Raw genomic sequence first — 14037 nt, 5'->3', positions numbered from 1 at the left:
GCTCGTGCTGTTATGTGTCACGTACAGGACGCACGGACAGGTTTCTGAAGCCTGTCCGTGTCCTCTAAAGGCAAATTTAAAGCTGAAGCTTAAAGTTTTAAACTTGTTCAAAACGAAAAGTAAAATGTAAAAAGCGGAAAGAGGCTGTTCATTTTATCATCTGAATCTCCCAACGGATTATTCCTGATGCTCAAGGGTTCGTTCTCAATTTCTTGGTAACATTTACTGAAACTTATTCTACCTGTACTCACAATAAAGCTCGTATTTCCTGTGCTACTCACCCAGGACTGACACTCTCTGATGAATTATACCAGAACTTAAAAAAAAAAAAAAAACAGTGATTCAGTTAGCCTGCCTGAGTCTTAGGTCACACTTTACATTATCACTTAAAGAAAACAATAGCAAGATGTGTTTTTGTGTCATTATGGCTGATTCAGTGTAAGTGCTTCATATCTCCCTGAGCTTTATCAAAACATCTTCAGGATTCAGGAGCAGGCTAATGAATTCTGAATACATTATAATTCCCAGCGTCTTCATAAATCACCAGCTTATTCGAAGTGTTCAATGTTTTCATGCTGTTGCAAATCAAGCTGAGTTTCTAGGTTACTGTGCTTTTCCAAACCATGCAGGACACGATGATGATGATGATGATGATGGTGGTGGTGAAGCGGGCACTCACAGTGTCCCAGGGCGGCCAGCCGGTAATAGGATCCAGCCTGCGGTGAGGTGCTGTAGGCGCTCCAAATGGTTGACGCCGGTTTAACCTTCACTTCAGCTCCAAATTTTCTGGTAATTAGACTGCGTCTGTGGAAAAATGTGAATCTGACGATCTAAAATACTCCATATGATTAAGCCTCCGTGTAGTCAGGGCGGACTAAGCCCAGATATGCAAGTTAATTATATTTGTAAAAGATCAAGGATTCACTGCCGAGTGCTCAGTGTTATACAGGCATTTACAGAAACACACGTTATCAACTGAAGTTTCAACAAATAGTACATATTTCTATATGTCTTTCTTAGAGGCAAAACTGAGACTGTAGTATAAAGCCTGAAATGATTTTATATTTTTAAAAAAATCCTAGATAGAAAGTTTCCCATAAACCCATGTGAAAATATTTGGATTTTTCTTCAACATATAAAGTAACAGAAATTATCATTATGATGATGTTATATACTCTTATACTACTACTACTATTATTATTATTATTATTTAGTATTAGACTGGTAGGTGTGTACTGTTTGCTGGATTACCAAACGCACAAAGTTGTGCAAATGTATTTGAAAATGTATTTGGAAATATGCAGCAACAAAGAAACACATCATCTGACATAATCCGTCTCAAAGATGGTCCCTGTGACAAATTCCAGTTTTCCAGTTTTGTGCTTTGATGTTGCATATTTGTGTTTAAATCTGTTCAGTGAAATAACCACACAGCAAATGTGGGACCATGAAATATTTCATCACAGAAAGACTGTACAAGTTGCACAGAGAGTTGTCTGACTAGTAAAAAAAAAAAGAAAAATATAATTCAGTTTTCTACTCAAGTGATCAGATGCAGTCTGTTTAACAACTCCTGAGGACGGATTAGAATCATATGTGGGACCAAAAAGAACCTGATCTGCTGCAGAAAAAAATTTGAACATTTTCTGGGAATTAAAAACAAAGCAATAAATTATTCCAGGATTTCCCCATATTTTAACTCCTATTATTATTATTATTATCATTATTATTATTATTATTATTATTATGGCTGTGAATGTTATCTTCACAGTCATGGTTTTCAAAGCCTTCTCTACACAGCCACATATGCGGCTGTGGTGAAGGATAATAAATGCCTTCATTATAATGTAAGGTTTTTGGGCTAAAACAGTCAAATTTGAACATATTTGGTCTAAAAATACCAAAATCTGTCTGGAAAATTCAACATGTGTCCAAACACAAACTATCCGTTATTTTTGGGTTTTGTTTGACTATCAGGACTTAGACTCAGACTTAAAAGACTCTTGGTAGTGTCTTTAAAGTATTTAATAAAAGTTAAATGATGAACTTACTGTGAGAGCGACCTTTTGTTGTTAGTGCAGTTATTTCCTGTAGCTACAGATACTGAATCTGAGTTTATCCCAAAGCAGTAAATGGGGACTGACACTGTGTCCTGTACTGTAACTGTCAGCATTAGCTCAGTGTCCCAGTATCCAACAGTTTGTTTATATTTAAGATGCTGCTGTCCATCACTGAAGATGCCAGTGACAATGTTGTGTGCCAGACCTTTTCCACAGAGGACGTGCTGTATGTCAGAGTATTAAAGGCACATGTGTGCATAATCAAATTAATGATGGCTGTGTTCCATTTAGCCGCTTCAGTTTCAGACTCTTGGTGTTGTGCATACTGGCTTCACTGTCACAGTGCCATGGCTTACTGGGACACGTAAACAGAACAGAGCCATTGTTAATGTTATGAGTAACACCTGTGCTTTTTCTGCTATGACGAGTCAAAGTGTCTGCTGGGAAAAAGGCCTGTACAGGAAGTAATATGGCCTTTATGTCGTGATGGGAGCCTGTTTTAAACAGAGATCCTGCTGTATTGGCCTTCAGTGTTTTAGTTGGCTAACCCTTTAATCTTTAGTGTTTCCTTTGATGTTCTGGCTGAATTGTCAGCGCTGCCGCTGAAATTTCACATGGTTCATTATTATTCACGATGTAAATGTAACCACTGTAACTGCATGCAGCTGAGTGGGGCAAGTATGAAATGAAGGGGAACGTACCACTCACCCACAAACAAATACACACAGGCACAGTGACGTCATTGTTTAGCAGTCCAACACAGGGTTTTTGAAACTGCGTGTGCAGCAGCTGAACAATTCGCTCAGTAAAAGTGGCCTATGGTGACTCGGTGTTACTGAGCTAACTTCTTAGGCAAAGTTAGTAGAAATATAACAGAAGCTCCAGAAATAAGCTAAACGAAGTGAACGTTTGCAAAGTGATGGTGCAGTTTATACTATCTGTTTCTATTTATGTTCAATGAAGTGTAAGTCATTTACTGTGTTGGGGTAATTTGTAACTACAGTGATGTGGGCCTCCACAGCCCTTCAAGTGTCAAAGGCTCCTGTGAATTAACACACATGACGAGGTCAACATGAATAATCCTATTTCGAACACTTCTGAGCTGTTCTTCCACTGATGCACGCAAATACAGGTCCATTGCTGTGCGCTCATGGACACGTGAACAACAGCACCGCTGCTGACAGAAATCAGGGGGGAAGCAAAGACCATATAGTCCATCACTTTAGTGTTGCACTAACAATGTTGGACTTACAATGGACAGTTAAAAGAATGATCAGAGGAGCAGAATCAGAGATATTGTCTTTTTTATTCCACACATTCTTCTTGCTTGTCAAAACCTGGCAGTTACGTTACCCACAATGCAACAGTTGCAGTGTATGACAACATGAATGGATGAGAATGACCTGCTCCAATGTCAAAGTGACTGTGATATGTTTAACAATGTATCAGGTTTAGGATCTACTCTGGCATCAGGGCTTTGTGCCAAACTATTCCACCTCCCCTGCTGGGATGTACAGAAGTGACATGTTTACATTTCTACAACAGAAGCTGGGTTTAGAGTTCATCAGTCTAGAGACCCAAACCTAAAATGATGCTGTACTTTTGCATTCTCTCATTCATCGCTGATTGTTAGCTCAGTAGGCTAATGCAGTATCCAGAGCTAGAAAGTCAAAGCGGTGAAAGTGTGAAAATCATACCAGGCTTTTACATAGTCATACATTTCATTACTGCATCAGTGACTGACGCATCTGATTACAAGTTTTTAGCTGAGGAACACCACGAGGGAGGAGGAGATTTACCCTTTTTTTTTTTTTTTTTTTAACAAAGACTCACCTCAGCCCTTACCCCATAACTACCAGAGTGACATGGGTTGGGGGAAGTGTCCTTAATCCTAAAACATACGTTCCATATCTTTATATATTGCATTTCTGGATCCATCATCCACTTCTGGTCAGCTAAACAACAGCTACATCAACACTGAGTCACACAGGGCAGATAACAGCTGTTGTATTATTCTGTCAGGTTAAAAGTGTATGCTGGAAGCACAGGTAAGGAGCAGGTAAGCTAACTGTTTAATGGCAGCAAGAACAGCAAGAAAGATTCAGAATTTGAATGCAATGGTTGGCCTTCCTCTCCTCGGGAAACAAGTGACTTGTTTACTCTGCGATGGCCTCTGTCACGTATCTTGACTGGAATTGATTTTTTTGAGTAAATGTTATGGAGCTCAGTTTTCCCAGACAAACTACAGCGGAATACAAAATGTCATAACTGCTGTCAGATTTTAGGGCCTGCCCCCTTTAATGGCCGTGGCTTACAAAACGTGGCCTTTGGAGGAGTGGAAGCTTGTAGACTGAAGCTGAGCTTTGTGGACACCGAACTCAACATAGCAACATTCAGGCAATTTGCAACCTTAAGGGTGCTGGGATGCCTCAAAGGAATCACTTGTTCGGATTGGTTAATGGTTCCTTTCCAGAGGCAGAATCTGGGGAAACGCCTGGCTGGGTGAGAAGGTGGGGGTGTGAGAGTAGGTGGGGTTTCTTTCTTTCATTACTACTACTACTACTGCTGCTGTCAGTTTCTGTGTGTATGACTAAGTGAAACACCATCAATGTCTCTGAAGAGATACGGCCTCAAAGTGTGCGTGCTATCTCGTTTTAATGACGCCTTACACACCTGCTGAGACGTCACTGCAGCCGCGGTTTGTTACCTGACGTAATTAAGAGTTAAATTAGATTCAATCAATTAAATGAAAACTTAAGATATGTTTAAAGAACTAAAATATCATATTTCTTTCACTGATATTAAAGAAATCACAGAAATCCACAGTAAATGAGGCACAAGTGTATCTTTTTCTGCACTAACAGTAGCCTTAATGGACCAGAATGCAGTGCGGTCACAATACGCAAGTTTTAAGTAAGAGCGAAGCGTAGGTAGATAAGTGAAGCTGATAGAAAAAAAAGTGTAAAGCAAATCCATAAATTCCAACCCGTCGCTGAAAAAAAAAATCACTGGACGACAGTGGATCATGTCAGAAAATTCCCCCTTTAACACAAGTCACTGTGTTTCAGATTCATCACACTCATCTGCTGATCACAGAAGATGTTCCTAGACCTGTTCTTCTCATGATGATGAGGTTTTTTTGGTCACTGTTCCTCAGCTGAGGGTCATGTCAGTCACTGAGTCAGACACCTCTGTGTTGACCTGGGCAGAGATACTGGGGGGTGTTACATTCAGGTGGATGTCATACTGCTGGTCCAGACCCAGGTAGCTGTCACTCATCAGGTACAGTGTGTAGATGTACCTGAAACCAGAAGAGATGTGGATCAACAGTTAGAACACATGAGTAGATACAAAGGCCAGAAAGTATATGACATGTTCATTCATTATCATGAACACACACACACTGTAGTTTATTCTGACTCAGTCCCACATACCCCACACTTATGCTCCAAATACTAACCAGAGCACCAAGTGTAGATTAATCCGCCTCTGAAAATAGTCCCCAAACAAATGCACTGTTTCCTCCTGTCGGACTAAACATTTGATAATGTGTCCAGCTTCCATCTTCCACTCTGTTGAGCTGACTGTGACAAAGTGGGTGCAGTATTCAGAAAGTATTGAGAGACAGACTCAGACACATTGTTGGCTTTCATCTTCTGATGGGATTTGGTTCGTTCCCACATTCTAGTTTCTATTTTAATGAAGTGGGGAATTCAAAACAGTCAAACCAGCAGGAAGAAACAGTCTTTTAAATTCTGCTGAAACAACTAGTTGTGTGAATGATATATAATTTAATTCAGTTCTTGCTTTTCCTTGCGAATTAAAATCAGATTCACTGATATGCTTTTATGTCAAACATCTCATTCAAAAAAAAAAAAAAAAAAGGTGAGGACCATGTCACAACCTGCAGCCTTGTCATAAATTCTTCAATAAAGGTGAAAGTGTTTTCGACAGTAAATCTGTGACAACTATGCTCTGCTTACTGATCCAAAGTGTCTGTGAGGCAGATCAAGTTGTCTGGTCTGCAACTGGCCTAAAGTTTGACCAGGGTTGTTTCACTGGCTCGTGAGGGGTGTCCCCCCTCGAGTGTGTGGAGAAAGCTTGTCTTTGTGTTTAAATCTCCTTTTTGTACAGCTTCTTACTTTCCAGTCTTCTCCGGCGTGTAGAAGGCCACAGACACAGCGGTGTGGTTGCGCACGTATCCCATCCGTTTGACAGCCAGCAGCTCCCTGCGATCCACCTCCCCTAAGACAAGGAACCAGCCTTCGTCCTTCACCTTAGGGAACCTGGGAGCCTGGGCCTTACTGTCCTGCTTCCTCTGAAATAACAGACACACTGTACAGTTCCACTGTGCTACAGAGGCTTACACACTGAGTATATCAAGTTTATTTGATTATAAGATCTAAGCTGAGGTGCCTTTATGTGACCTAAGCACAATGCAGGTATACCATGACAGGGATTATCTGCTGAACATGATGTGATGCTAGAATCAAAACACTGCTAAACGTTCTGTTACGCTGGACAATATAATACAGCTGACAGAGAAATATGAATTATGAAAAAGTGAGTTTGAGCTCTTTTGTGCTACATCAGTGTAACACAGACGTCTACTTAACTAACAGACCAAGAACCCAGAGGTACATTCTCTTATTGTTAATTACTCTGCATGAGGCAAGGATTAACAACAGATGTTTGAATTATTAAGTTTTGTGTAGCTAACGGCTCTTTCATTTACAACATTTCTTCCACACCTAATTACAATTCAACTTGTTTAACTGGATAATAGCTGCGCTGACTTAATGAAAACGCTAATCCTTGCACTGTTTCCCCGTCTGACTGAGCTTTAACTTTTAAAAAATTTACAGTTGTTCCTGTAAAAAAAAATCTGATGCTAGAAACCAGCTTATTGTGAACCATAAAACCAAAACAATGAGCTAAAAGGTGCTAAACGGCTAGCTGAAGGAAACGTAGTGGGGTGATAATCAACAGTGAGTTCATCGCTACCAATGACCCTGATCATATTACATCTGATCATATGATACATTATTAATATCAAAATATGAATTACTGCAGCTTCAGAGAGGAGCTATTCTAATTCTAAGATCTGACTCTTTGGTGTGTAAACAAGCTATGCAGATACACTGTCATCACTTCATATATATGGATAGACAGTGGGGTACTGATATTGGATGTACTGACCCTCTGCTGGCCCAGATTGATGCGTCTTAGCGACACCTGCAGAACATACTCCTGGTCAGCGTGGACCTTCAGCCAGCTGCTCTCCTCCCTCAGGTTTGCTCCTGCTGCAGGTAAGGGATACTCCATTTGTCCCTGGCTGTCCTCCCACCAGCCCTTCACACTCATGTGAACCTCGAGCACCGGGAGATGACTCAGAAAGGACCAAGCCTGACAGGAGAAGAAGAAGATTCACGCTGCTTCATCACAAATTAACCTGGACGTGTAAACATGAAGTTGTATTTGGTGATGGGTCAATGACTTGTTGGACAATTTTAGTGACTTGAAGGATTAATTTAACAAAGCTAAGCTAAAATGAACCTCCTTTTCAATTACAGGGAAAATTCCCACACACATTTTAATTTCACACAACAAATGAACTGCCAGAGTCAGACTGCATATTTTCAAGTGGTATCAGTCTGGTTGTTTAGTCCCCCAAACTAAACCAACACCGGACTTTCTTTAAACTAAACCCTAAAAGTTAGGTCCAGAAGAACCGTGACAATTCCAAGATACCAGGGAGTCAGTGCAAGCTATGATAACTATGGCAAACCTACTTCACTTTACCTGGCATTGGGAACCTGCACAGCATTCTACGAACCATATTGTTGGGAACTACCAAATTTCCATGTTGGTACAGTTTCTGTCTTTTGTTCCTTATACCACGCTTTTTTAGTCCCCTGAAATGTTTTCTTGTCTCGGATTGGATCACCGTTTGTTACAGTGATGAGACATTGACTGGGTGTGTTTTTATAAACACATGTTGTTGCTGGTTGCTGATTGGGCCGGTGGGGTGGAGAAATTTGTCTGTTCTTGAATTAGATTAAAATCTGTATAAGAATCACAAACTGGTGTGATTGTTCTCAGAAAAGAATAAGATGCCCCCAAAGTGAGATGTCACAGTGTTCCCTCAAACGTTCTAATATGGCATGAAAGTGGTACTCAGAAAGGAACGACAGAATTCTGAGAAAAAAGAAAATGAGAGTTTTAAGAGGAGGTTTGTGTTGGACAGATCCATCAGCTATGACAGAGGGAAGTCTGCTGTTTGATAAAAGCAGGAACTGATTATAGCAGACGCTTCTCTGGTCTTAGGTGTCTCTTAAGTGCTTTTATGGAGAATCTGAGAAACAGCTGGTTCAACCCAAACCCAAAGCTCCACCACAAAGAGGATGAAAGACATAAAGCAGATAAAGGCACAGAGAGAGTAACACTGGTGAAAGAAGATGTGTGTGTGCGTGTGTGTGTTTGTATGGCAGTGTACTGAAGGCTGTGGAGAGAAAAACCTCTCTGATTCACCCGGCAAAAGCTATTTATATGAGGATTACTCTCTCTGAGCAAGTCAGACAGGAACACTGCTGCACATCTAATTATTTAATTAGAGAGGCTGCCACACTGTGGGGGTGGTAGGGGCGGTGGGGGAGTAAAGGTGGGGAAGGGGGGGAAAGCAGGGACACTGATTGGGTGAAGCCACAGGGCCTGCCGATGTGCCCGGACACTCTCATTACAGCTGCAATTAGCACTTAAATTGGAGCTGTAAACCCTATCAATGGAGCTGTAATTGGGGATCCTGGAGGTATCTGGGACCACAGTGGCAAGACTGCTCATGGCACGTCAATGATAATAGTGTGTGTGTGTGTGTGTGTGTGTGTGTATGTGTTTGTGTGTGATAATATGTGTGATGTGCTCAAGCTAGATGTAGTAAAAGGCCCATTCTGAATAATTATTTTTGCTAAATGTACAATATTCAAGTGCATGTAATCTGTTTTTGTTGTTTTCTTTACCTCTGGAGTAAATTACCATTCTCTGAGGCCCCTGTTTAGACCTGGCATTAACACGGCGGGGGGGGGGGGGGGGGGGGGGGGTGATCACTTGGGTGATCTGATCACAAGTGGACAGCTTGAAGTATGTCAGTTCACACCTGGCATTAGAATGCGTCTCCACATACGTTGCGAGTGACCACTTGTGATCGGATCTCACTTCCCTGCTCTAAACAAGCACATCCTTTTCGTTTGCTGTTGTTTTTAACCAGCAGGAGGCAGACAATCACTTTCTATGTCTAGTCTGCTGGAAATTAAAAGAAGAAGAAATCAAAACAATACAGACTGGGTCTATTCCAGGTATGAACCAGGCCAGAAGGGTTACTGATTTTGAGGGACAATCATATTCCCGATGTGCTTTGGGGTTATAATATCTGTAATCTCACCTGGGCAGTCTGACTTGAATGAAACTCTTGTCCAACAATAGCAGCGAAAACACTTTCCTTTCCATTGCAGGCAGCAATCAGCTCAGGAAGTCCTTCAATTGGTCCACCGAAGTCTCCCATGTCCCTCCTCCCCTTCTTGTTTGCCCATTTCCTGTGGAGTGATTGGAGGAGAGAAATTCTTGGTCATGAGGCATCATCACAACAAATCCTACCCCACACCTCCTACTGTCTTTCACCAGTGGGCCTGCGGGTCTTCCTTTCTCATCACACATTTTTATTGAATTTGAACAAAATTATATGACGCTGCAGGATGCAGGCCTGGAAATTCATAAGCTGTGTGTGCATGGGAAAACTACTCCGCTTTGGTTTGAGCATTAACTCACTAGGTGTTATATGTGTGACTGCATTTGTGTTTGAACCTGCGTGGGATTTTTTTTTCAGACTGTAACTGAGGATGTTTGCTGGTTTCCATACATAAGGCTGGGAATAGTTAGAAAACACACCAGCTGCTAATGGTGCAAACAATACTGAGTCCGGTCTGTCATTACAGCGGCCTTAAAGCAATGGAACTCCTCATACCCAGAGTTATTTAGATGACATGAAGAAGCTGTTCAGACATTAATGAATCATGATGAGATGTAATGTTCACTGATGCAGCTGGGTGCAGCTAGGACAACAACAACCAGGCAGATTAGCCACCTGCTAGAGCTACATACAAATGACTTTACGGGCATTATGGCTGTACCTGTGGTGAAGTGATGTTGCTTACCTGAACAGGTAGAGGTGGTGTTGTTCCACATGCGGCATTGTCAGTAATGAGGAATCGTGCAGCCAGCGACCCTGGACGATCATCTGCACCAGGTTACAGATACTGATGGCTGAAACAAGCCAGCCTTCATTGGCAGCTACATCCAGCATTGCCTAAGGAGAAGGAAAAGAAGGAGTTTATTTTAAATACAGTTTATTTTAAATGCATCATACACTTTGACTGAATCAACTCAGTGGTGATTTTAAAGCAATGATTTCAAAGTCCTAAGAGTTTAAAGATTTAAGAAGAATTACTGCAGCATACACAAATTAAATGAGGTGACAGTTGGATCTGATTCAGTTTGTAACAAAGTGGACTAAAACTAGCCTGACTAGGGGGCCGGCCTTCTTGCTTTTTTCCATGGATGAATGAGCAGAATAGATGAATGGTGCATCCAAACTGAGAAACTCCAAGGGAGTGATCACTGATCTGACATATATGATGTGGGAGGGACATGGGATGAGGGAGTTCTGAGTGAGGCAGCAATTAAAAAGGCAGGTTTATGAATAGACCTGTCAGTTAAAATAATCTCCAGGGACAGTCACACTCACTTTCTATGTGCAGTGGTCTCAATAAAAATATACATTCATTCAATAAAAAACAACCATAAAGAAAGTGAAGACCAGAACCATTTCAGTAACTGGTAGCAGGAGGACACCAGAGAAGTAACCACATCCATGAGCCATGGAATATCACTGCCAGATACACAGCATGGAAAATCACAAGCACATGTACATACATCCACACAAACACACACACACACACACACACGCACACCCATACCCCCCTCCTCAGCTGTGGACAATGGCTTACAGACGATCAGCCATGGTCCTAACTTCAAACAGTAACATACAAAGAAGCTAAACAAACACCATCTAGCAGGTCACACCTTAGATGCTAAATAACCTGCACGGAGAAACTTTGGGTGATGAAGTTAAGAGGTGTTGTCAGGTGTAAAGGACTCAGCGATGACTGCAATAAGCGCTAAGCTTTCTCTTTTCAAAGACCTCGTCTCCTGTCACTTTCCATATGAACGCTGAGTAGTAGAGCCGTTATGGCCGCCAGACAATGAGAAACCTCAGGGGTTACATATAACCTCTGAGCATCATGTTATTTACGAGACGGACCAGTAAGTTCAACTACAAATCACCTACTAATGTTTAACATTCCCCTTTTATTCTGTGCTTCATCTACAGCACAGCACCGCCTCCCAAGATGTGCTCTCTTTTCATGTGCTGCACATAATTCAGATCTATTAGTTACGTATTCCTCTCTCGCCATTTCACCTCATGTTTACCTCATTCAATGACTCCGCTAATATTGGTAGATGTTTATGCTTCTAAACGTGCTTCATAATTCAGTTAAAACTCTTCAGGTCTGGATATAAAGAGGAATTTTATGGCAACAAAAATCAAATGTTTCTTATATGAAATAACTAGTCCATCATCGGGTTAGCCTGTTGCTACATGAGTCCAGCTTTTATCGGCTCCTGGGAAGATATTCTCATCAATTATCCCTAATTAATGAAACCTATTATTTCTATATTCAGATTCTTATTATGTAAAACCATTATTAAGAACTGAAACTAATCTAAATAGTCTAATCAAAACAACACTTACTTGCTTTAAATACTTGAAGTACAGAAACTATAAAACTTAAATCTCTGATATGATAAACATTAAAGTTTAACAGGGAGATTCAGACTATAGTCACTGATGTGACACCGTCAGCTGATCTTGTCACCAGAGCATGTTCATCTCTGTCGGTTTGTTAAACCACAAACACAAACAACTGTACACTTGTGTTATACACTGATGTCTCCTGTCCTCTTAGTTGCAGCTGATATAATCTGCCACTGGTGACATTTATCACTTTAACTGGTGAAAGTGACAGTCAGCTGGCTAACGGGCACAGGCAGGCCCCTGCTACCTGAACACAATATTCATTTTTCGGATTTGTTTGCATACTCTCATTTTCACTAGCATGTTGACCAGTTGAGAGTAAGGCTACAGCTTGGTTGAGGGCAGAGACCATGTTTTGGCCCAGCTTGCTGGCACAATAAAAATATAATTCATCAGTATATTAATCCTCTGCTGGCAGGGAGCAGGAGAAACACACATGGCACTCCATGGTGTGGTAAAAGTGTGATATACCGGGCCAGTTGAGAAAGGTCCTCTGTGTCCTACCCAGTGCCTGGAAATAAGTCTTTTTAATCCACAGCTTCTGTACAAATGTTCCTAAAGTCTGAATCACTATCGCTTGTTTTCATGTTGTGTTAAAGTGATGACTCAAAGATTCAATAATCAGTTTTCCCATGAGTAATTTGTTGACACTGTGTATCAGATGCCTACCTGACAGATTCGGATGGCGTTGTCCAGTACTGTCTTGGTATCGGTGGTGTAGTCGCTGCACGGTAGCTGGGCGTGGCTGAAGTGGGCCTGCAGCAGCAGGTGGGTCTTGGTGTGGGCACTGTCATAGGAGTGGGGGTTGACCCTCAGCGGGAGCTGCTGAGCCAACTGGCTGTTCAGCTGGTCCTCGTTGTGTCTGACGGGCAACTCGGCATACTCCTCTGCATCCTGAGAGACAGAGATCAAAAGTGAAACAGGAAGTCTACAGCATGCTACGCTCAGACCTTTTTAATCTAAGCATCTGTACTCTAACAGCTGCATTTACCTCCCCGCTCTTCTGTTTTTTTCCCCCTGCTTGGAAAACCAGCTTTCCCTCTTCCACAAAGAATGTGGGGAATCTTTTCTGCAGACCTAATGACCTGAAAACCCTGCCAACCTGCTTATAAAAATCTACATAGGGTTGGAATGACAGTTTGAATTCTTCAAATTATTTTACGGAAATTTCTCCGAATCCTAAACAGTGACTGACAAAGACCCAGTGAACACACACGCTGGGTCACTGGGTAGGTAAAATGATGATGATGGTCCATCAGTCTCCTCTTTGTGCTGAGGGTGTGCGTTCATTGTGCTCAGCCTTGTTTGTAATTGTTATACAGAGTGATGCACGGACACGCATCGCTCCTCTCCTCTAATTCACTCCAGTTCAACTTTGGCTAATGTACTCCCATCAACAGGCTATGCTGGAGGCATTTGTCACAGCCCCCCTCCCCCCCACGGGCCTGCATTGTTAAGGCTCCATCCATCATTGACCAAAGCCAGTGTTTCAAAAGCCAGGACCTGGGAAAAAAAGGACCTGAGCAGGACTAGGAATCATGTCTGAATAATTTATCCCTCAGTGCTGTTGTGTCTGCATATGGATGTGCTGGAGGAAAGACTATAGATCTTTAAGCAGACGTAACCAACAACTCCACGCTGTCTCACATCCTCTGATAGTAACATTCACAGAGGAGGGATGAAGCTCCTGGAGAGACTGAAGCTTTGAAGCAGGAGCAGCATGGCAGAGAGAAATCCGAAAGAGTGGAAGAGAGGAAGGTGTACACAGCTAAGACGTGTGGTGGAGGTCAGGTCCACAGTACAGCTGCTACAAAAACATGTTTTCAAGGTTTACAAAATTACACATTTCTGGGGGAAAAAAAAACAGTTTCAGTTCAGTTTCAATTCATTACTTAATCAACAGAACTTAACTGGCTATCAACAGCAATGTTGATAACCAGTGAATATGTAAAAACATTCTTTGGTTTCAGGTGTTCCAATGTGAGGGGTTGCTGGTTTTTCTCTATTTGTAAATTATCATTGTAAATTAACCATTAGGTCTTTGGCTGA

At 41.7% G+C, this 14037-nt stretch overlaps 1 protein-coding gene across 2 annotated transcripts in view; it reads right to left on the bottom strand.

Annotated features, from left to right (window-relative positions):
- Nucleotides 1-3364: 3364 nt before the first annotated feature.
- The window catches only part of ascc3 (activating signal cointegrator 1 complex subunit 3), a 113613-nt gene continuing 102940 nt past the window's right edge, over nt 3365-14037 (bottom strand). For both annotated transcript variants that reach the window (XM_041044617.1, XM_041044616.1), the window contains exons 37-42: nt 12658-12882; nt 10268-10419; nt 9499-9649; nt 7260-7466; nt 6203-6378; nt 3365-5361 (exon numbers count right to left, since the gene is read on the bottom strand). In XM_041044617.1, the coding sequence (XP_040900551.1) occupies nt 5214-5361; nt 6203-6378; nt 7260-7466; nt 9499-9649; nt 10268-10419; nt 12658-12882 (1059 nt within the window). In that variant the 3' untranslated portion in view covers nt 3365-5213. The remainder of the gene's footprint in view (nt 5362-6202; nt 6379-7259; nt 7467-9498; nt 9650-10267; nt 10420-12657; nt 12883-14037) is intronic.

This window comes from Toxotes jaculatrix, chromosome 8 (assembly GCF_017976425.1).
Source record: "Toxotes jaculatrix isolate fToxJac2 chromosome 8, fToxJac2.pri, whole genome shotgun sequence".
Taxonomy (NCBI): domain Eukaryota; kingdom Metazoa; phylum Chordata; class Actinopteri; family Toxotidae; genus Toxotes; species Toxotes jaculatrix.
This window is presented reverse-complemented; position numbering and strand designations above follow the sequence as displayed.